This window comes from Cetorhinus maximus, chromosome 1 (genome assembly GCF_964194155.1).
Source record: "Cetorhinus maximus chromosome 1, sCetMax3.hap1.1, whole genome shotgun sequence".
In the NCBI taxonomy this organism is placed as follows: domain Eukaryota; kingdom Metazoa; phylum Chordata; class Chondrichthyes; order Lamniformes; family Cetorhinidae; genus Cetorhinus; species Cetorhinus maximus.
In genome coordinates this window covers 189,583,793-189,606,255 of record NC_135879.1, presented here as the reverse complement: position 1 = coordinate 189,606,255, position 22,463 = coordinate 189,583,793, and the positions used below count along the sequence as shown (strand labels likewise).

Genomic DNA, 22,463 nt, shown 5'->3' with positions numbered 1-22,463 from the left:
AAATGGAAGAAACTTTGGCTGTTTTACATCTTAATTCAGACACTTCCTGAATAGTTTGGGATGGGTATTTATCAATGTTGTGTTCTGCACAGAAATGTGTTTACAGTTCTGCATTGTTAAATTCTGAATAGATCACTGAATAGATTGGGGTGAGAATTTATCAATGTTAAATGAGAGCTAGATATCGCTTGTTTTGGTATATAAAGGTTTAGAGCGGGAGACTTTATTTTAAAGAGAGCAGGGAGACCTTATTTTAAAAAGAGTGGAGAGTTCATGTGAGACCAGCCGAATTATGTCATGAACCACGTGATGCGAGTGCAGCGAAAGGAATGGCTGCGTTCCGCCATTTTACGTGGGTAGGCCAATTAGGGCCCGCCCAGCGTGACGTGCACCCGGAAGTGATCTACGCTACCTGTGCGGGTGGGGGGAAGAGGGGAGTCGGGGCCTGCACTCTCTCGCACATGCGTGCGAAAGAGCGCAGAAATCTCCCTGAGGCACAGTGCTGCCTCAGGGAGATTAAGTTCAGAATGAAAAATTGAAAAAAAGAATTAAAAAAATTATTCGGACATGTCCCCTCATGTGACATGGTCACGTGAGCTGGGACATGTTTATGAATTTTCATGAAACATTTTAATGAATTAATAAACCCTTTCATGAAACATCATCCCGCCCGTGGATGAGGTTTCATGAAAAATGCGAAGGCTGCCTGGACTGTTCGCCTGCCCACCAACCTTAAGATTGGACGGGCAGCCCTGACAATCACTTTAATTAGTTAATTAATGGCCTTAACAGGCCTTTGACAGTTCGGTGGGCATGCAGCCGACTCTGGTGTGCACTCAAAATGATGCACGTCATTGTTAAATGGGACCTAGATATTGCTTGTTTTGGTATATAAAGGTTTAGAGCGGGAGACTTTATTTTAAAGAGAGTGGGGAGACTTCATTTTAAAAAGAGCAGGGAGTTCATGTGAGACCAGTATGCCGAATTACATCATGAACCAAGTGACGCGAGTGCAGAGAAAGCAGCTGATTGGTGAGTAGGACTGGTGAGCATTTCTAGGGGAGAATTTTCTCCCCGTCGGACGAGCCGGTCGGGAGCAGGTGCGGAGCCGTTCGCTGCCCGCAATCGACTGCACGCCCCCATTTTACGTGAGCAGGCCAATTAAGGCCCGCCCAGCATGACATGCACCCGGAAGCGCTCAGTGCTACCTGCGCGGGTGGGGGAAAGAGGGGGGGTCGGGAGGCGCGCCCAACATCACCGCGTATCATTTTACGCGCGGGTATGCAGGGCCTGCCCCCCAACACGGAACAGAAGATTCTGCCCCTAGTCTTTAAAGAAAAAGTAAGGTCTTTAATTTGTGTTTAGATCTCTAGTCTTTTTTCCTCTCTCTTTTTCTTAAAAATATCTTAAGTATCAGATCAATACTGGTGTAAAAAAAATAATTACAATAAAGTATAAAGAGCGAGGGATTCTTCAAGTGTAAAGAGCGGGGATACTCGAGTAATTAATTCATAAATTAAATTAAATTAAATATGATACTGATGGCAGGGCGGGTGATGTGTTGCTGCTGCAGCATGTGGGAGCTGATGGACACCAAAGTGACCCAGAGCGAACACATCTGTAGTAAGTGTTTGCAGCTCGAGCTTTGGGTCCGAGTTGCAGATATTGCACCACATCAGGGAGAGGGAACGTTACCTGGACACTTTGCTCCAGGAGGTAGTCACACCCCTCAGATTAGGTAATTCAAATTCGGTCTGTGATCAGGGACAGGAGGATTTGACTGCAGGTGAGGCAGGTATGGGGACCAAGGGGGTAGCGTTTGAGGAGCCTCAGCCCCTGCAGTTGTCCAACAATTACAAGGTTCTTGCAAGCTGTGTGGATGAAAGCGGGGTCTGCAGGGAAGATGAGTGAACTGATGACGGCACCGTGGTACAGGGAGCCATTCAAGTGGGGGGAGGAAATAGGAACATAGGGGACAGTATAATTAGTGCGATAGATACTGATCTCTGCAGCCGTGAGCGTGAGCCCCGAAGGCTGTGTTGCCTGTCCAGTGTCAGGGTTAAGGACATCTCCTCAGGGCTGGAGAGGAACTTGGAGTGGGAGGGGAGGGATCCAGTTGTCGTTGTCGTCCATGTTGGTACCAAAGACATTGATAGGACTGGAAAGGCAGTTCTGCTGAAAGAACAGTTAGGAGCTAAATCAAAAAGCAGAACCTCCAAGGTAATAATCTCAGGATTACTACCTGAGCCACAGGCAAATGGGAATAGGGTAAATAAAGTCAAGGAGTTAAATGCGTGGCTCACAGATTGGTGTGGGACGAATGGGTTTCAGTTCATGGGGCACTGGCACCAGTACTGGGGTAGTGGGGAGCTGTTCCGGCAGGACGGGCTTCACTTGAACTGTGCTGAGACCATTGTCCTGGTGAATCGAATAACTAGGGCTGTAGAGAGGGCTTTAAACCAAATAGATGGTGAGGTGGGGTTGGGATATGTAGGCTTACAAAGCAAAAAGATATGGCAGCATTGCAGGGCACCTATTTAGGTAGTGATTCCCAGAGTGTGACAGGAAGGGACAAAGTGTATATGGTAAAAAGACAAGGTTAATGGCTCTTTACTTAAATACACATAGTATTCAGAACGAGATAAATGAATTAACGGCACAAATGGAGGTTAATGTGTATGATCTTAAAGCCATTACGGAGACATGGTTACAAAGAGATCAACTCTAGGAACTAGATATTCAGGGGTATGTGACTTTTCGAAAGGACAGGCAGGAAGGAAAGGGTAGTGAGGTAGCTTTGTTAGTATGAGATGGAATAAGTACGATAGCAAGAAATGATCTTGGATCGGAAGATGTATAATCCATGTGGGTGGAGGTAAGAAATAACAAGGGAAGAAGACATTGGTGGGAGTAGTCTTCAGACCCCTTAACAGTAGCTAAACTGTAGGACAGAGAATAAATCGAGATAATGAGGGTATGTAAAAAAAGCATAAAAAGTCATGGGTGACTTTAATCTTTATGTACATTGGGAAAATCAAATTGGCAGAGGTAGCTATGAGCAAGAATTCATAGTGTATTCGAGACAGTTTCCTAGAACATTTTGTGGATTCGACAAGCGATCAGGCTGTTTTGGATCTGCTAATGTTTAATGAGGCAGGTTTAATAAATGATCTCAGAGTAAAAGATCCCTTAGGAAACAGTGACCATAGCATGGTAGAATTTAGCATTCAGTTTGAGAGTGACATATTTGGGTCAGAAATAACTATGCTAAACCTAAATAAGGGTAATTACAAAGGAATGAGGGCAGAGTTGGGTGGAGTGGACTGGGAAAGGAGTTTATCAGAAAAGATGGTTGATGAACAACGGCAGACGTTTAAGAAAATAGTTCATGACTCACAACAAAGAGGAGGTGAGGAAGATGGATTCTAAGAAGGGGATAAACCAACCAAGGAAGTTAAGGATAGTATCAAATTGAAAGAAATAACATACAATGTGGCAAAGATTAGTGGTAAGTCAGAGGATTTGGAAAGTTTTAAAAACCAACAAAAGATGACCCAAAAAAAGGAGAAAATAAACTTTGAGGGTAAACTAGCAAGTAATAAAAAAACGGACAGAGCTTCTTTAGCTGTATAACAAGGAAGAGAGAGGCCAAAGTGAACATAGACCCCTTAGAGAATGAGGTGGGGGAAACAATAATGGGGAACCAGGAAATGGCTGAGGAGTTGAATAAACACTTTGCATCACTTCACAGTAGAAGACACTAATAGCATTCCAAAAAAGCAAATCAAGGGGCAAAAGTTGGGGCGGGGGGGAATAAATACAACAGCTATCACTAGAGAAAAAGTACTAGGGAAACTAATGGGACTAAAGGCTGATAAGTCCCCTGGACCTGATGGGTTGCATCCTAGGATATTAAAGGAAGTATCTACAGAGATAGTGGATGTATTGATCGTAATCTTCCAAGAATCCTTCTATTCTGGAAAAGTCCCAGAGAATTGGAAAACTGTCAGTGTAACACCCTTATTCAAAATGGAGGGAGACAAAAAGCAAGTAAGTATAGGCCAGTTAGCTTAACATCCATTATTGGGAAAATGATAGAGTCTATTGTAAAGGATTTAAAAGCAGAGCATTTAGAAATGCATAATATAATCAAACAGAGTCAGTATGGCTTCATGAAGGGCAAGTCATGCCTGACAAATTTATTAGAATTCTTTGAGTAGGTAACAAGCTGGATAGATGAAGGCGAACCAGTAGATGTAATATATTTGGATTTCCAAAAGGCGTTCGATAAGATACCGCACATAAGGCTACTTAATAAGATAAGAACCCATGGCTACAAGTTCAGGTAATGGGGAAGGCAGATGGAATGTTGGTCTTTATTTCAAAGGAAATGGAATATAAAAATAGGGAAGTCTTGCTAAAACTATACAAGGCACTAGTTAGACCACACCTAGAATACTGTGAACAGTTTTGTTCCCCTTAACTAAGGAAAGATAGACTGGCATTAAAGGCAGTTCAGAGAAGGTTCACTAGGTTGATCCCAGGTATTGAGGGATTTTCTTCTGAGGAGAGGTTGAGTAGTTTGGACCTGTACTCACTGGAGTTTAGAAGAATAAGAGGCGACCTTATTGAAACATCTAAGATTCTTAGGGTAAAAACAAAAAGCTACTGCGGATGCTGGAAATCCAAAACAAAAACAGAACCACCCGGAAAAACTCAGCAGGTCCGGCAGCATCGGCGGAGAAGAAATCAGTTAACGTTTCGAGCCTTCATGGCCCTTCGGCAGAACTGAAGCATAGTTAGAAGAAGGGAGATATATAAACTGGTTTAAGGTGGGTGGGTGGGGGGGTGGGGGTGGGGGGGAGAGAGAGAGAGACATTGAGGGTGTGGTGATTGTGGAGATGAGCAGATAATCAAAAGATGTCACAGACAAAAGGGTCAAAGAGGTGTTGAAGGTGGTGATATTTGTCTAAGAAAAGTGCTAATTAAGAATGGAAGACAGGATATTCAAAGTACAGCTCTAGTGGGGGTGGGGTGGAAAGACTAACGAGGTTTTAGTTTTAGATTTAAAAATAATGGAAATAGGTGGGGAAAGAAGAATCTATATAAATTATTGAAAAAAAAAAAGGCGGGGGGGTGGGGGGGAGAAACGGGGTGGGGATGGGGGGAGGGGGAGTTTAAGATCTAAAGTTGTTGAATTCAATATTCAGCCCGGAAGGCTGTAAAGTGCCTAGTCGGAAGATGAGGTGCTGTTCCTCCAGTTTGCGTTGGGCTTCACTGGAACAATGCAGCAAGCCAAGGACAGACATGTGGGCAAGAGAACAGGGTGGAGTGTTAAAATGGCAAGCGACAGGGAGGTTTGGGTCTTTCTTGCGGACAGACCGCAGGTGTTCCGCAAAACGGTCGCCCAGTTTGCGTTTGGTCTCTCCAATGTAGAGGAGACCGCATTGGGAGCAACGAATGCAGTAGACTAAGTTAGGGGAAATGCAAGTGAAGTGCTGCTTCACTTGAAAGGAGTGTTTGGGCCCTTGGACGGTGAGGAGAGAGGAAGTGAAGGGGCAGGTGTTGCATCTTCTGCGTGGGCATGGGGAGGTGCCATAAGTGGGGGTTGAGGAGTAGGGGGTGATGGAGGAGTGGACCAGGGTGTCCCGGAGGGAACGATCCCTACGGAATGCCGTCAGGGGGGGTGAAGGGAAGATGTGTTTGGTGGTGGCATCATGCTGGAGTTGGCGGAAATGGCGGAGGATGATCCTTTGAATGCGGAGGCTGGTAGGGTGATAAGTGAGGACAAGGGGGACCCTATCATGTTTCTGGGAAGAAGGAGAAGGCGTGAGGGAGGATGCGCGGGATATGGGCCGGACACGGTTGAGGGCCCTGTCAACGACCGTGGATGGAAAACCTCGGTTAAGGAAGAAGGAGGACATGTCAGAGGAGCTTTTTTTGAAGGTAGCGTCATCAGAACAGATGCGACGGAGGCGAAGGAACTGAGAGAATGGGATGGAGTCTTTACAAGAAGCGGGGTGTGAGGAGCTGTAGTCGAGGTAGATGTGGGAGTCGGTAGGCTTGTAATGGATATTGGTGGACAGTCTATCATCAGAAATTGAGACAGAGAGGTCAAGGAAGGGAAGAGAAGTGTCAGAGATGGACCATGTGAAGATGATGGAGGGGTGGAGATTGGAAGCAAAATTAATAAATTTTTCCAGGTCCCGACGAGAGCATGAAGCAGCACCGAAGCAATCATCGATGTACCGGAGAAAGAGTTGTGGGAGGGGGCCGGAGTAGGACTGGAACAAGGAATGTTCCACATACCCCATAAAGAGACAGGCATAGCTGGGGCCCATGCGGGTGCCCATAGCCACACCTTTTATTTGGAGGAAGTGAGAGGAGTTAAAGGAGAAATTGTTCAGTGTGAGAACAAGTTCAGCCAGAGGGAGGAGAGTAGTGGTGGATGGGGATTGTTGGGGCCTCTGTTCAAGGAAGAAGCTAAGGGCCCTCAGACCATCCTGGTGGGGGATGGAGGTGTAGAGGGATTGGACATCCATGGTGAAGAGGAAGCGGTTGGGGCCAGGGAACTGGAAATTGTTGATGTGACGTAAGGTGTCAGAGGAATCACGGATGTAGGTGGGAAGGGACTGGACAAGGGGAGAGAGAAGGGAGTCAAGATAACGAGAAATGAGTTCCGTGGGGCAGGAACAGGCTGACACGATCGGTCTGCCAGGACAGTTCTGTTTGTGGATTTTGGGTAGGAGGTAGAAGCGGGCCGTCCGAGGTTGGGCGACTATCAAGTTGGAAGCTGTGGGAGGAAGATCTCCAGAGGAGATGAGGTCAGTGACAGTCCTGGAAACAATGGCTTGATGTTCTGTGGTGGGGTCATGGTCCAGGGAGAGGTAGGAGGAAGTGTCTGCGAGTTGACGTTCAGCCTCCGCGAGGTAGAGGTCACTGCGCCAGACAACAACAGTACCACCCTTGTCAGCGGGTTTGATGACAATGTTGGGGTTGGACCTGAGAGAACGGAGTGCAGTGAGTTCAGAGAGAGACAGATTAGAATGGGTGAGAGGAGCAGAGAAATTGAGACGGCTAATGTCACGCCGACAGTTCTCAATGAAAAGATCAAGAGAAGGTAAGAATCCAGAGGGAGGGGTCCAAGTGGAGGGAGAATATTGGAGGTGGGTAAAAGGATCCGTTGAACGGGGAGAGGACTCCTGCCCAAAGAAGTGAGCACGGAGACGAAGACGGCGGAAGAAGAGTTCAGCATCATGCCGAGCCCGAAATTCATTGAGATGAGGGCGTAAGGGTATGAAACTAAGTCCTTTGCTGAGCACTGAACGTTCAGCATCGGAGAGGGGAAGGTCAGGGGGTATAGTGAATACGCGGCTGGGGCTGGGATTGGAAGATGGGGTGAGGACGGAGGGACAAGCAGGGGTGGAGGGTCCCAGATGGGTGTTGGAGTCGATGAGTTGTTGGAGCTTGCGTTCCTTAGCACTTGAGAGAAAGAGAAAAAGTTTCTTGTTGAGGCGACGGATGAGGCGAAGAATAAAATGAAACTGGGGGCACGCGCAGCTTTGAAAAAGGGTGCGGCGGTGCTGCTGGAGGGAGAGGTCGAGTGTGTTCATATGGCGGCGCATGGCACTGAGTGTGGATCTCAGAATGCGACGGGAACAGCAGTCCGAGAAACGTTTTATGTCCCGGAGATACCTGTAGTCCTGGGTGGGTTCGAAACAAGAGGGATGGAATTTCAGTTGAAATCCACGTGGGGTGAGTCGGAGACGGAGACAGTCACTGAGAAAGGAGATATGGCTGTGAAAGCGGGTTTTAGTAAACACCTTGTCAAACACCAGGAGAGAAATGGAAGGCAATGAAGGTGAGCAGGGCAGAAGAGACAGTCGGAAATCCTGTCGGAGGACAGAACCGTACTTCTTCAAAGAGGGCATTTCTTGAAGAGAGGTGGCAGTCAATTAAACACAAAGATAAAAACAAAAAGCTAAAAGCTACTGCGGATGCTGGAAATCCAAAACAAAAACAGAACCACCCGGAAAAACTCAGCAGGTCCGGCAGCATCGGCGGAGAAGAAATCAGTTAACGTTTCGAGCCTTCATGGCCCTTCGGCAGAACTGAAGCATAGTTAGAAGAAGGGAGATATATAAACTGGTTTAAGGTGGGTGGGTGGGGGGGGGTGCGGGGGGAGAGAGAGAGAGAGACATTGAGGGTGTGGTGATTGTGGAGATGAGCAGATAATCAAAAGATGTCACAGACAAAAGGGTCAAAGAGGTGTTGAAGGTGGTGATATTTGTCTAAGAGAAGTGCTAATTAAGAATGGAAGACAGGATATTCAAAGTACAGCTCTAGTGGGGGTGGGGTGGAAAGACCAACAAGGTTTTAGTTTTAGATTTAAAAATAATGGAAATAGGTGGGGAAAGAAGAATCTATATTCCTATATTCCTTTCAAGTGAAGCAGCATTTCACTTGCATTTCCCCTAACTTAGTCTACTGCATTCGTTGCTCCCAATGCGGTCTCCTCTACATTGGAGAGACCAAACGCAAACTGGGCGACTGTTTTGCGGAACACCTGCGGTCTGTCCGCAAGAAAGACCCAAACCTCCCTGTTGCTTGCCATTTTAACACTCCACCCTGTTCTCTTGCCCACATGTCTGTCCTTGGCTTGCTGCATTGTTCCAGTGAAGCCCAACGCAAACTGGAGGAACAGCACCTCATCTTCCGACTAGGCACTTTACAGCCTTCCGGGCTGAATATTGAATTCAACAACTTTAGATCTTAAACTCCCCCTCCCCCCCATCCCCACCCCGTTTCTCCCCCCCACCCCCCCGCCTTTTTTCTTCAATAATTTATATAGATTCTTCTTTCCCCACCTATTTCCATTATTTTTAAATCTAAAACTAAAACCTCGTTAGTCTTTCCACCCCACCCCCACTAGAGCTGTACTTTGAATATCCTGTCTTCCATTCTTAATTAGCACTTTTCTTAGACAAATATCACCACCTTCAACACCTCTTTGACCCTTTTGTCTGTGACATCTTTTGATTATCTGCTCATCTCCACAATCACCACACCCTCAATGTCTCTCTCTCCCCCCCCCCCCCACCCACCCACCTTAAACCAGTTTATATATCTCCCTTCTTCTAACTATGCTTCAGTTCTGCCGAAGGGCCATGAAGGCTCGAAATGTTAACTGATTTCTTCTCCGCCGATGCTGCCGGACCTGCTGAGTTTTTCCGGGTGGTTCTGTTTTTGTTTAAGATTCTTAGGGGGCATGACAGGGTAGATGCTGAGAGGTTGTCTTCCCTTGTGGGAGAGTCTAGGACCGGAGGGCATAATCTCAGAATAAGGGGTCACCCATTTAAGACAGAGATGAGGAGGAATTTCTTCTCTCAGAGGATAGTGAATCAGAGTGTTGTAGAAGCTGGGTTGTTAAGTATATTCAGGACTGAGATAGACAGATTTTTAATCAGTAAGGGAATCAAGGGTTATGTGGAAAAGGCCGGAAAGTAGAGTTAAGGATTATCAGATCAGCCATGATCTCATTGAATGGCAGAACAGACTCGATGGGCCAAATGGTCTACTTCTGCTCCTACGTCTTATGGTCTTTGTGACAGCCTGAGTAACTGTATTAATTCTGGGTTAATAAACATGAAAAGATCTCTGGCGTACATATGGTTCAATCTATTAATGGGCTTAAAAAATGTTCAGGGAGTGAGAGTCTGTAGAGGAATGTTAATTGATTCTCCTGTTCCTATGGATTCCAATGTTGAGTTTGGTAAATGTACTTTATTGTCCTGATATGAGTTTTTTTGCAACTTAAAACATTGAAACTAAATAAAAGTTCCTCCTAGTAATTGATATAAATTAATATTTTCACTCTTCTTTTGGGCAGTCTTGCTGTAAAATCTCAAACTTTGATTCTGTATGTTCTTTCTGTGAAAACTTAAATAAATATTTGGCCCCAAAAATGAGAAACTTAGCAACTGCAAAAATGCACATTCAACTTTTCTCTATTGTGGTTGTCTTCCACTACCTAGGTAACTTCACTGTTAGCATGAAACAAAAACAAAAATTGCTAGAAAGACTCAGCAGGTCTGACAGCATCTGTGGAGAAAAAGACAGAGTTAACGTTTCGAGCCTGTAAGACTCTGTCTTTCCCTCCATAGAGGCTGTCAGACCTGCTGAGTTTTTCCAGCAATTTTTGTTTTTGTTTCAGATTTCCAGCATCTGCAGTATTTTGCTTTTTACTTCACTGTTAGCATCTCTGGTTTGGTCATCAAACTATGCTTCCTTTATTTTCCCTACTGTAGCTGTGGTGTGTTTGCCTAAATTCAGGACTACAGAATCAATGGAATCATGAACTATAGTGTAGAGCTTAATTGGAGCATCACCACATTGAGTGAAGTCCATTGTCACCCAGCAGTGGCAACGAGCCAGGTAGAAGTAACAAGGCATCCCTTTGGTCAAATAATTTTCAGCAGCTTCATCAGTGACATTCCCTGTCACTTAAGGCCAGGAGTGAGTATGTTCACTGACTGTAATATAATACCTGAGCTCTATTCATAGCTCTGATTAAGCAAACAAATGTCAGCCTACGGTAGGGTGGATCCTAGTTTGGGGACCTTTGCTGAGGCTTTCGCATCTCTTGTTCAGCAGTCTAGACATCCCTTCAAGGCACAGAAACCTTGGCAGCCATTATTCAAGCTGCAACAGAGATATTGGGCTGGATTTTCGTAGAGTCATAGATACTGCGTGGATATTTAGAAATAGTGGCCGTGACACAATTCTGGGATTCCTGGCTCCATTCCCAGTGGCCCCAGTTTTCATCAGTGCGAGATAAGGGTGCGGGCGCGAGCCAGCATCCTACAATCCTGACTTGGCCGGCTCCATTGTGGAGATAGGCATCTCCTAGCCCTCCACAATTTTCGTGGAGCCGGGTTAACTTTTCAATAAGTTGTGGTTCACAGCCCCTCAGAGGTATTGTAAGCCATAGTCTGAATGAGGAAACCTTTCAAAGGAAAGTTCAAATGGCCTTACCCATGCCCCTCATGCCAATGTTATGTCCCTCCACCCCAATGGCCCCTCATACCCTTTATGTCAATCTATGGCATTTCAATGCCTATTTACCCAGTATACAGTCTGTACAGAACCAATGAATTCTTTAGTAACAACATCATGCATGCAAAGGCTTTATGCATGAATGTATAACTTTTTTTAAAATAACCACTGAGCAATTGAGAAATTGATCTGAGAGAGAAAGCTGTCAATCAAGCAGTGTTTTCCCTTGGGTGCAGCTGTTTCAACAGACTATATTAGGATGTCTGGGCTGTCAGTCAAGCTTCATTATGCAATATGCATTGCTTGTATCCCTGAAATTTTTTTCTTGCGGCGCTTATCTAATTCCTGTTTGAAAGCCACAACTTTATCTGCCTCCACCACACTCTCAAGCAGTGCATTCATGATCCTAACTACTCACTACCTTATAAAAAAAGTTCTTCCTCACCCTTGTTTTGTCAGTCATCTCAAATCGTTTTCCTCTGGTGTTCGACCCTTCTGCCAATGGGAACAGTTCCTCTCTATCTATTCTGTCAAAAGATGCTCCATTCTATCCACTCACCTGTATGCCTTAGAAACCTGGACAATAAATAAAGATCTGTGGAAGAAAATAAAGACCTTTGAAATGTGTACGCTAAGACATTTGCTTGTAATTCCATATACAAACCAGTGGCCGGGTTTGGGGGGGGGTGGGGGAGTGCGGGGGTTGGTGGGGGTGTTTAAACTAACTTGGCAGGGGTGTAGGGACCTGGAGATAATATCAGAGAGGAATGCCAAAGTGCACAGAATATGGAAGAGATAGATAGCACTAGAATAAGGAATGCTAATTTAATATAAAAGCAAAATACTGTGGATGCTGGAAATCTGAATCAAAAACAAAAATAGCTGGAAAATCTCAGCAGGTCTGACAGCATCTGCAGAGAGGAATACAGTTAATGTTTCGAGTCCATATGACTCTTCGTCAGAACTAATGAAAGTTAGTCCTTAGTTCAACGATGGATCAATGGATCTTGGCCGAATAAATTGGAGTCAAAGATTGGCACGAAAAATGGTAGCTGAACAATTGAAACCTTCAAAGAAGAGTGAGTTTGGGCACAGTCAAGGCATATTCCCTTGAAAGAAAAAGGTAGGGCAAACAAATCCAGAGCTCCCTAGATAATTTCTATTTATTTTGTCAAGATAAAGAAGAAAAAGTGTGCTTATAACAGATGTCAGGTAGAAAATACAATTGAAAACCAGACTGAATATAGAAGATTCAGAGGGGAGGTGAAAAAGCACTTAAGAGAAGCAAAAAGAGAGTATGAAATGGGACTGGCAGCTAACATAAAAGGGAATCTCAAAGTCTTCCATAGGCATATAAATAGTAAGACGATGGTAAAAGGAGTAGGGCTGATTAAGGATCAAAAAGGGGATTTATGCATGGAGGCAGAAGGGATAGCTGAAGTATTAAATTAATACTTTTTGGTCTCACAGGGAATTAAGAGATATGGCGAACAGGCAGGAAAATGGAGTTGAAGCCCAAGATCAACCATAATCATATTGAATTGTGGAGCAGGCTCAACAGGCATGTGGTCTACTCCTGCTCCTATTTCTTGAGTTTGCATCTGCCTTTACCAAGGAAGAAGGTGCTGCCAAGGAATGGTGAAAGGAGAAGAGGTAATTCAGACACTAGAGTGGTTTTAAATTGATAACCTATATTTGGATAGGTTATCTGCATTTAAGTTGATAAGGCACCAGGACCCGATGAGATGCATTCAAGGATACTGAAGGAAATGAGAGTTGAAACTGCGGAGGCACTGGTCTTAATTTTTCGTCATCCTTAGAATCAGGGTTGGTGCCAGAGGACTGGAGAATTACTAAGATACATCCTTGTTCAAAAAAGGATGTAAAGATCAGCCCAGCAACTGCAGACCAGTCAGTTTAACTTTGGCGGTGGGGAAACTTCTAGAAACAATAATTCGGGGAAAAAATTAATAGTCACTGTCATGAAGCGCTAGTAATATATATAATATTTTGGAAAACATTTTTTTTAAACAGAGGTTTGGTCTGCGGGTATATCTTAATTGGATTAAAGCCAGCTAGCCTGGGTGCTTTGATGTACTAGTTTGAGATGTAAACAGAGAGACAGTGTGCATTTGCATTTTTTTGAATAGAGCATTCAAGAAGTGAGGTGAAAATTGACACCGTTCTAACAGATACCAAGCAATATGTTTGTATTACTAATACAATTGGTATTATGAAAGGGGTTTCATTGTTATAAGGTAAAGTTCAAAGATGTTGTTGATACAATGAGAATAAACATTCACTGGAGCTGGTAGGTACAACTTCAGTAGTTTTCAGGTGTGCAGGTAATGTGATATCATTGAATGGTGGAGCAGACTCAATGGGCCAAATGGCCTACTTCTCCTATGTCTTATGAAGAGTGCAGAAAAGATTCATGAGAATGGTTCCGGGGATGAGAAACTTCAGTTATGAAGACAGATTGGAGAAATTGGAACTGTTTTCCTTGGGGAAAAGAAGGCTGAGAGAAGATTGCATAGAGGTATTCAAAGTCATGAGGGGTCAGGACAGAATAGATGGGGAGAAAGTGTTCCTACTCGTGAAAGGATGGAGAATGAGAGGGTGCAGATTTAAAGTAACTGGTGAAAGAAGCAAAGTGATATGGGAAAAAAACTTCACTTCCTCTCTCCTCACCGTCCAAGGGCCCAAACACTCCTTTCAAGTGAAGCAGCATTTCACTTGCATTTCCCCTAACTTAGTCTACTGCATTCGTTGCTCCCAATGCGGTCTCCTCTACATTGGAGAGACCAAACGCAAACTGGGTGACCGCTTTGCAGAACACCTGCGGTCTGTCCGCAAGAAAGACCCAAACCTCCCTGTCGCTTGCCATTTTAACACTCCACCCTGCTCTCTTGCCCACATGTCTGTCCTTGGCCTGCTGCATTGTTCCAGTGAAGCCCAACGCAAACTGGAGGAACAGCACCTCATCTTCTGACTAGGCACTTTACAGCCTTCCGGGCTGAATATTGAATTCAACAACTTTAGATCTTAAACTCCCTCCCCCCATCCCCACCCCGTTTCTTCCCCCTCCCTTTTGTTTTTTTTTTCAATAATTTATATAGATTTTTCTTTTCCCACCTATTTCCATTATTTTAAAATCTACAACTAATACCTTGTCAGTCTTTCCACCCCACCCCCACTAGAGCTGTACCTTGAGTGTCCTGTCATCCATTCTTAATTAGCACATTTTCTTAGATAATATCACCACCTTCAACACCTCTTTGATCCTTTTGTCTGTGACGTCTTTTGATTATCTGCTCCTATCACTGCTTGCTTGTCCCTACAACCACCACCCCCCACCTCAACTTCTCTCCCCCCCACCAGCTTAAACCAGCTTATATTTCACCCCTCTCCTAACTATACTCAGTTCTGTTGAAGGGTCGTGAGGACTCGAAACGTCGACTCTTTTCTTCTCCACAGATGCTGCCAGACGTGCTGAGTTTTTCCAGGTAATTCTGTTTTTGTTTTGGGAAAAAAACTTCGTGGTTAAGTTCTGGAAAGCACTGCCTGAAAGTGTGGTGGAGGCAGGTTCAATTGAAACATTCAAAAGTGAATTAAACTGTTATCTGAAAAGAATGTGCAGGGCTACATGGAGAATGGCACTAAGTAAATTGCTCATGACACAATAGGCCGAATGCCCTCCTTCTGCACCATAACAAATCAATGATTCTGTGAAACAAAGAGGTGCTTGAAATTGCAAGAGCTAAAAAGTGACATCTAGAAAGGAAGTGTCAGTATTTTGGCTATTATGTCAGAATGAAATGTTTCAGAGATCTCTTCTAGAGGGCAACAAAGAAGGTCCAACCTAGGCGTAGTTCGATAATGGACGTCACAGAGCGGTTGCAGACAAGCTACAGTGGATGTGTGAGGATGGCTGTTGCAAGACATACCATGACAGTAGATGGCCTGGGAGGAGTAGCTACAAGCAGGGGCAGGACTCTGTCTGGACCCCTGATGATTTTGAATATCTGTTAAATCTTCTGAGGAGAACAAACCTTGCTTTCCCAATCTAACCAGGTAATTGGCCTTAATCCTGGAACAATTAGTAAATCTTTTCTGCACTCTCTCTATAAAGTCTTCACATTCTTCTAAAGTGCCATGCCCAGAATTGGACACTACTCCAGCTGAGGCTGAATCAGTGATTATTAAAGGTTCACCATAACCTCCTTGCTTTTGTACTCTACTTATGAACACCAGGATCAAGTATGCCTTTTTAACCACTTTCTAACCTGCCCTGTCTACTTCAACGATTTGTGCACATATATCTCTGCATCTCTCTGTTCCTGCACCCTCTTTAGAATTGTACCCTTTATTTCTTATTGCCTCAACTCATTCTTACTATCAAAATGTATCGCTTCACATGTCTCTGCATTAAATTTCACCTGTCACATATCCGCCCATTCCACCAGTCTTTTGATGTTCTACACTATTCTCCTCACTGTTCACAATATTATCGAGCTTTGTATCATCTGCAGTGGTCCTAATACTTACCCCTGGGATCTCCACTGTATATCTACTTCTAGTCCAAAAAGCAACCGTTCACTACTATGTTTCCTATCACTCAGCCAACTTCATTTCCGTACTGCCACTGGCCCTGTTGTCCCATAGGCCTCAGCTTTCCTGATAAGCCTATTATGTGGCACTTTATCAAATGTCTTTTGGAAGTCCATGTACACCACATCAACTGCATTACCCTCATCAACCCTCTCTTACCTCTTCAAAAAATTCAACCAAGTTAGGTAACACAATTTGCCCTTAAGAAATCTTGCTTGCTTTCCTTAATTAATCCCCACATGCCCAAGTGAATGTTAATTTTGTCCCACATTATCATTTCTAAAAGCTTTCCCACCTTACACCTTTTTTAAACCAGAGTGTAGCATTTGCAATTATCCAGTCCTCTGGCACCATCACTGTATCTAAGGAAAATTGAAGATGATTGTCTGTACCCACCCTTACTTCCCTTGGTATCCTCACAGATCCCATCCCTTCCTGGTGACTAATTAACTTTAAGCAACTGTTTGAGGAGCAGGAGATTATAGAGCCCCGGGGCAAGAGTTTGGGATCTGGCAATGTTGGAAAGAGCAGCGCCTAGCAGCTTTTTTGGGGAGGGGAGCTAAGGAGAATGTACCCAAAATTCATTGTCAAGGGTTATTTAATCAGTCTGTTATTTTTATTGATTCTATTTAGCTCAGTAGTTCATCCTTGGCTGATTTTTCTACATTAACAACTGGGATCTTTATCCAGCTGAGTTAAATTGTTTTTATCTTTTATCTGAATGATGAAGAGGGTACAGTAGCATGTTAGTTACATTGTTCAGCTAGTAACCTGGAGGCCTGGATTAATGATCTGGAGATAGTTCAAATTCTATCATGGCAGCTGGAGAATTCAAATTCAGCGAACCAAAAGCTAGTATCAGTAATGCTGGCCATCAAACTGCTGGATTGTTGTAAATACCATTTGATGCACTGTCCTTTAGGTTAGTAAAGGAAATCTGCTGTCATTACTCAGTCTGGCCTATGTATGATTCCAGACCCACAGCAATATAGTTGACTCTTAACTTCTCTCTGAAATGGCCTAGCAAACCATTCAATTGTATAGGGATGGACAACAAATGCTGACCTTGCCAGCGACACCAACATCGTGCGTGTGAATAAAAACAAATCCTGCTGCTTCAGTCCAAAATTGCTGGCATAGGCATGATTATTTTGCATTTAATTTTTTTCAAGGGGCCTTTGTAATTGCATGAAACCATGCAGCTGTGTAAAAAGCTTAATAACTTCAAAATGGGCTGTTCCTGGGACATAGTGATTGAGGTTAGTTCGGCAAAGATTTGTCCCCATGCTGTTTATCCTATTCATAATTAGCACTTGCAGCAAAATACAAAATTCCAATATTAGAATTCCAGAATATACCATATTCTGATACAAAGTTGCACGGATAAGACAAATTTGTGAGGAGAATTGGCATTGAAGAGCTGTGAACTTGTTAAGCAGATGAATTGCGGATGGACTTCAACCTAAATGGTAATGTATATTGGAAAAGGAAACATAAAATGCGTGCAAACTGAAGGGGAGCCTATTTTGAGTCAAAGTAAAAGCTAATTATTCATTTTGTAAGTCGCAAATGAATAGGTTTCCCAGAACAAATAGCATCAAAAAATATAGCTTTAATGGAGATACTTTCAAATCTGAAATTATTTGCATTGGAGACTGAGATGGCACATCAATCCAAGTATTTGAAATGCTGAGGGGACTAGAGAATTTAGGTGTAAGCAAACTGTTTGACTTGGATTGTGTCTGGTGAATGTTTAAAATTTACAAGCCTCAAAAGTGGCATTTTTTCCCTCCATTTTTGTGGATATATGGAACAATATATCATTGAATATGCAAATACATATACACTTAGTTTCTTAACAGGTAGCTAACATTAAGATTTTTGCTTGTGTTGCAGGGTTACACATCATTTTGGAATGACTGCATCTCATCTGGGTTACGTGGATGCATGCTGATTGAATTAGCACTTAGAGGACGTTTGCAGTTGGAATCTTTTGGGATGAGACGCAAAAGTTTACTAACGAGAAAGGTAAGTACAGTATTGGTAGCATTGCAACTTATGCAGAGTTTGTTTTGCAAGAAAAATAATCATGCCAGCATGTTTCCAACATGTATAACAATAAAGTATTTTGATCTATGCATCTTTTCAATTTGAGCTGCATTTCATTTAGAGGTGTTGGTTCTGTTTCTATTTTGTAGCTATGATGTTCCTGAAGCTAATTTAGTAGTTTTTTTGGTAAAGACGAACAGTACTTCAAACTGAGTCCATCTTGTGTACCATTTTTAAGTAAAAGGACGTGACCTACATTTATAGGTTACATTGCTGTATCTATATATCTCGACATGTACAAAGTGCCCTCATGACATATCAGAGTATAACATTTGCCAGCCTATAGGCCTGCCCTTCATATGAAGTCTTAAGCTGAAACTGAGGTTCTCTGTTTGCATAGGTGTCCTAGATATTGTGGCATTATTGAAAGATAAATATGGAGTTCTCTCTCTACTAGCCAACATTCCTCCTTTACCAGAATCGACAAAAAAAAACTAGTTTTCCATCCAGGGACAATGGATTGACTGCTCAGTTTGCCTAGATAATACATTAATTTATTCATTTTTTTAATCTTGAAATGTTTTTCCAGTATTGTAAGACACTACTTGAATATATTTCTTTGTTTCAGGTTGTTGTTTTCAATGTCCCTTAAATCAACCTGATGTAACCGAGAGGATTGTATGATATCCCTATTTTTGTGCCATATGGAGTTGAGTACAGATTAGCTTCTAGTAGTTCTCCTTTACACAACTGAAATTGTTAATCAAATATTTGGTGGGTTAAGTGGGTTAATCTCAGTGACCAATTTATAGTTAGCGGGGCCCTGTGTCAGCTTCATTTTTGGGATTCCCCCCACCCCAGACACAACCCAAAACTACGGGGCATTGGTTATTTCATCGGCTTTTTCATGGTCACATCACTATCACATAACTTTAGTTCACAAGCAGAGTATTTGTGTCTTCGTTGATTTTATAATCCTGAACTCACCACGAACTCTCTCATGGAAAATACCTGCAATGAGATTTTTTTTAAATGTATAATAAAACTTTAATCTTTAATCCCTGGAACCTCCCGTTTCCATTTGTTGGGGAAAGGCCCATCTCTGAGTAAATTGATAATCAAGTCATGTTGCACATTTCTCACTGTCAGGAACACCAGATCGCAGTTTTCCTGTTAAAAGTTGCAACAGTAAACAGGACCACTCCAAGCTGGAGCCGCTCCACCAGAGGGATCACTCAGCTCTGCCTGAGATTGCTGCTGCTGATGCTGAGCTAGTTGATCAAGCTGCCTGTTGCTCCACCTTCCAGAACAAGGATTTTTTTGTTCTCTCTGTGCTGGGGGTGCATGGGCTCTCTCGCTGTGCGCTGGGAACGTGCTGGCAGTGAAGCTAACCCTCCTCTATCCAAAGCGGTGTTGAGGAACGAGTAGGTACAGAGCCGGCGGAGAGACCGAGTTCAGCCCAGCTCACCGCTACAAAAGACAAAATGCAGCAATCCATCCTCACCATCCTGTGCTCAGGATTACAGAAATGGATGATGAGGGTATAGTGTTATGATCCCCAGCTGAGGTTACCACTGGACAAGCCTGATCCCAGGGTGGAACCCAGCTTGATAGATCCTAACTTTTATTTGTTTGTTTAGATACGAGGAGAGGGGCTATTGAACAGAATCACTGGAGTCAGCTAATGAACTTTTAACAAAAGCATAAAACATTTATTAACCAAGATGAACTATATTACAATACTCCTTCACCCGCAACTAACCTTTACAGATTTGTAAGGATAACACAAGTTTAAAAAAAAACTATCTTATACTCTGATGTTCACAGTAAGTACAGTTCATGTAAACCAATCAGCAACCTATGGTCAGACACACCACACTCTGAAACCAAGTGACAGATGCCACCCCAGACACATGCTATGGATCTCTCCTCAATGCCCCGCGCCCCCCTCACCCCCCCACCACCCCAGAAGCTTGTTACACCGTGAGCCAACCAGTCTCACTGAACTCCGTCATTCACACGAGAGTTTCCAATCTCCACTTTCCAAGAACTTGCCTTGGAATCTTCTCCCAAACTGATGCTTTCTCTCAGACGCCTTCCGCAAGGCTTCACCTCCAGGGTTTCGAACTCTCCTTCTGATATTCCTCTCCCCTGGGTCACCACATGCATTCAAGCTTTCTTCCACGCACTCTCTCTCACCGACGCAGCTGTCAATGGTACACCACTGCTTCACATGCCCATTGCAAAAAGTTACAGACCTTCAGTTGCCTCTTTGGACCTTCTGACTTCTCACAAGCCTTTATATTGCTTTGACTCTGCTTCCTGGAGCTTGGAGCTTTAAGCTTAAAGCTTGGAGTCTTTCTCTGCACTTCATTCTTAACTTCACTTAACAGAACTCTGTTCTGTCCTTCCTTTAACTAGAAGGTCTGCTTGGGATTTTCCCCTGTTCCATTCGCCTGGATTCTTGGGGACTTTCTTCTTCTTTAGCTTGAGACTGGCTATCTGTCCCCTTTGCTCCAGTCTCTCTCTGGCAGCTACTTTCAACCAACTTTAGCTTGGAACTGGCAATCTGAGCCTTCTAGGACCTACCTAGAGGACCTATCTCTCTAGACCCCTGATGCTAGGCAACAGCCCAGCTTTTCTACTCTTGTGTTTGCTTAACTTCTCACAGTCGTAAACTCTCATTAGAAATGCAGACATTTTTTCAAGTGAAACTAAAACTCAATTTGACCTTTTCTTAACACACAGATACAGAAATACAAATCAAACTTAAATTTTAAAGCTAAAAGTCATTCCTAACACCCACAAATACCAATATAATTTACTTAAACTATCTCTACTTCCTAACAATAGAGAGAGAGATACAGAGAGATCCATTGCTCAGTATAGTACTGGCTCTATTATGAGATTGAGACCTTTGTTTAAAACAAAATCCTGCCGAGAATTTTGAGGGTATCGTTATTTGCAGACTGTTACTCAGAGATGTTAATTTTTTTCAAGGAATCGCTGCATATTGTTTATCGAAGTTAGGGCTGGGAGTTGAGCTGTTTTGTTTTCACAGTTTCATTCAGAAGGATAAAATTCCACTGCTGTATCTAGTTCTGGTAATTGAAAGGCGCTTTTGCAAAGGTTACTGTTTCTCATTTAAATGGAGCCAGTGTGAGAGTATTGCAAGAGCTGATAATTCTAATAAAGGGTGGCGTAACACACTCAGACCTGTTCTACACACTGGGAGCTCTGACACTCAGGGCTTTGAACACCCATATCCAGTGCCCCTGCTCGCCCATGCATATGGTACTGATATTCTTGGGAGAATCTCAGTAGACCCAGTACTAGTCTTCATTGCATAGTTGCAGCAACTCTCTGCCTGAGCATTCACTCATCATTTTGGGCCCCCCCTGTTGTTTGGGCACCCCATGCCATGGCATGGTGTGTTTCATTGTAAATCCACCCCTGGTTAATCTATTAAAACCTAAGAAGAGTATCCAGTTACTAAATTGGACAGGTTTTTCTTTTCTATCTTTCAACAACAACTCATTTGTCTGACACCTTTAACATTATAAAAGTTCTCAAGGTGCTTCAAAGGAGCATTATGAAACAAAAGATGGCATCAAGTCACATAAGGAGATATTAGGTCAGATGTCACTGGACTAGTAATCCAGAGACCCAGCGTAATGCTCTGGGGATCTGGGTTCGAATCCCACTACGGCAGATGGTGGAATTTGAATTTAATAAAAATCTGGAATTAAAAGGCTAATGATGACCATAAAACCATTGTCGATTGTTGTATAAACCCATCTGGTTCACTAGTGCTCTTTAGGGACGAAACTTGCCGTCCTTACCTGGTCTAGACTACATGTGGTTGACTCTTAAATGCCCTCTGAAATGGCCTAGCAAGCCACTCGGTTGTATCAAACCGCTAGAAAGTCAATAACAAATGAAACTGGACGGACCACCCAGCACCGACCTAGGCACTGGAAATGACAACGGCAAACTCAGCCCTGTCAACCCTGTAAATTCCTGCTTACTAGCATCTGGGGGCTTGTGCCAGAATTGGGAGAGCTGTCTCACAGGCTGTCAAGCAACAGCCTGATGTAGTCTTATTCATGGAATCATATCTTACAGATAATGCCCCAGATAATACCATCACCATCCCTGGGTATGTCCTGTCCCACCGTAGGGGAGACCCAGCAGAAGTGACGGCACGGTGGTATACAGTTGGGATGGAGTTGCCCTGGGATTCTTCAACATCAACTCCGGACCCCTTGAAGTCCCTTGGCATCAGGTCAAACATAGGCAAGGAAACCTCCTGCTGATTACCACGTATTTCCTCCACCCAACCACCACTGACACAACCTCCCCAGGTGATGAGTCAGTACTCCTCCATGTTGAACACCACTTGGAGGAAGCATTGAGGATGCCAAGGGCACAGAATGTACTCTGGGTGGGCACTTCAATGTCCATCACCAAGAATAGCTCGACAGCACCACTACAGACCGAGCTAGGCAAGTCCTAAAGGACATAGCTGCTAGGCTGGGTCTGCGGCAGATGTTGAGGGAACCAACAAGAGGTAAAAACATAAAAGCAAAAAATTGCGGATGCTGGAAATCCAAAACAAAAATAAAAATACCTGGAAAAACTCAGCAGGTCTGACAGCATCTGCGGAGAGGAACACAGTTAACGTTTCGAGTCCATATGACTCTTCAACAGAACTAAGGAAAAATAGAAGAGAGGTGAAATGTAAGCTG

General features: G+C 43.6%; 1 protein-coding gene across 1 annotated transcript in view; it reads left to right on the top strand.

Annotated features, from left to right (window-relative positions):
• Positions 1-22,463, top strand: part of golph3a (golgi phosphoprotein 3a) — a 139,348-nt gene that overhangs the window by 79,283 nt on the left and 37,602 nt on the right. The window contains exon 2 of the mRNA XM_078551240.1: positions 17,563-17,694. Within this exon, the coding sequence (XP_078407366.1) occupies positions 17,563-17,694 (132 nt within the window). The remainder of the gene's footprint in view (positions 1-17,562; positions 17,695-22,463) is intronic.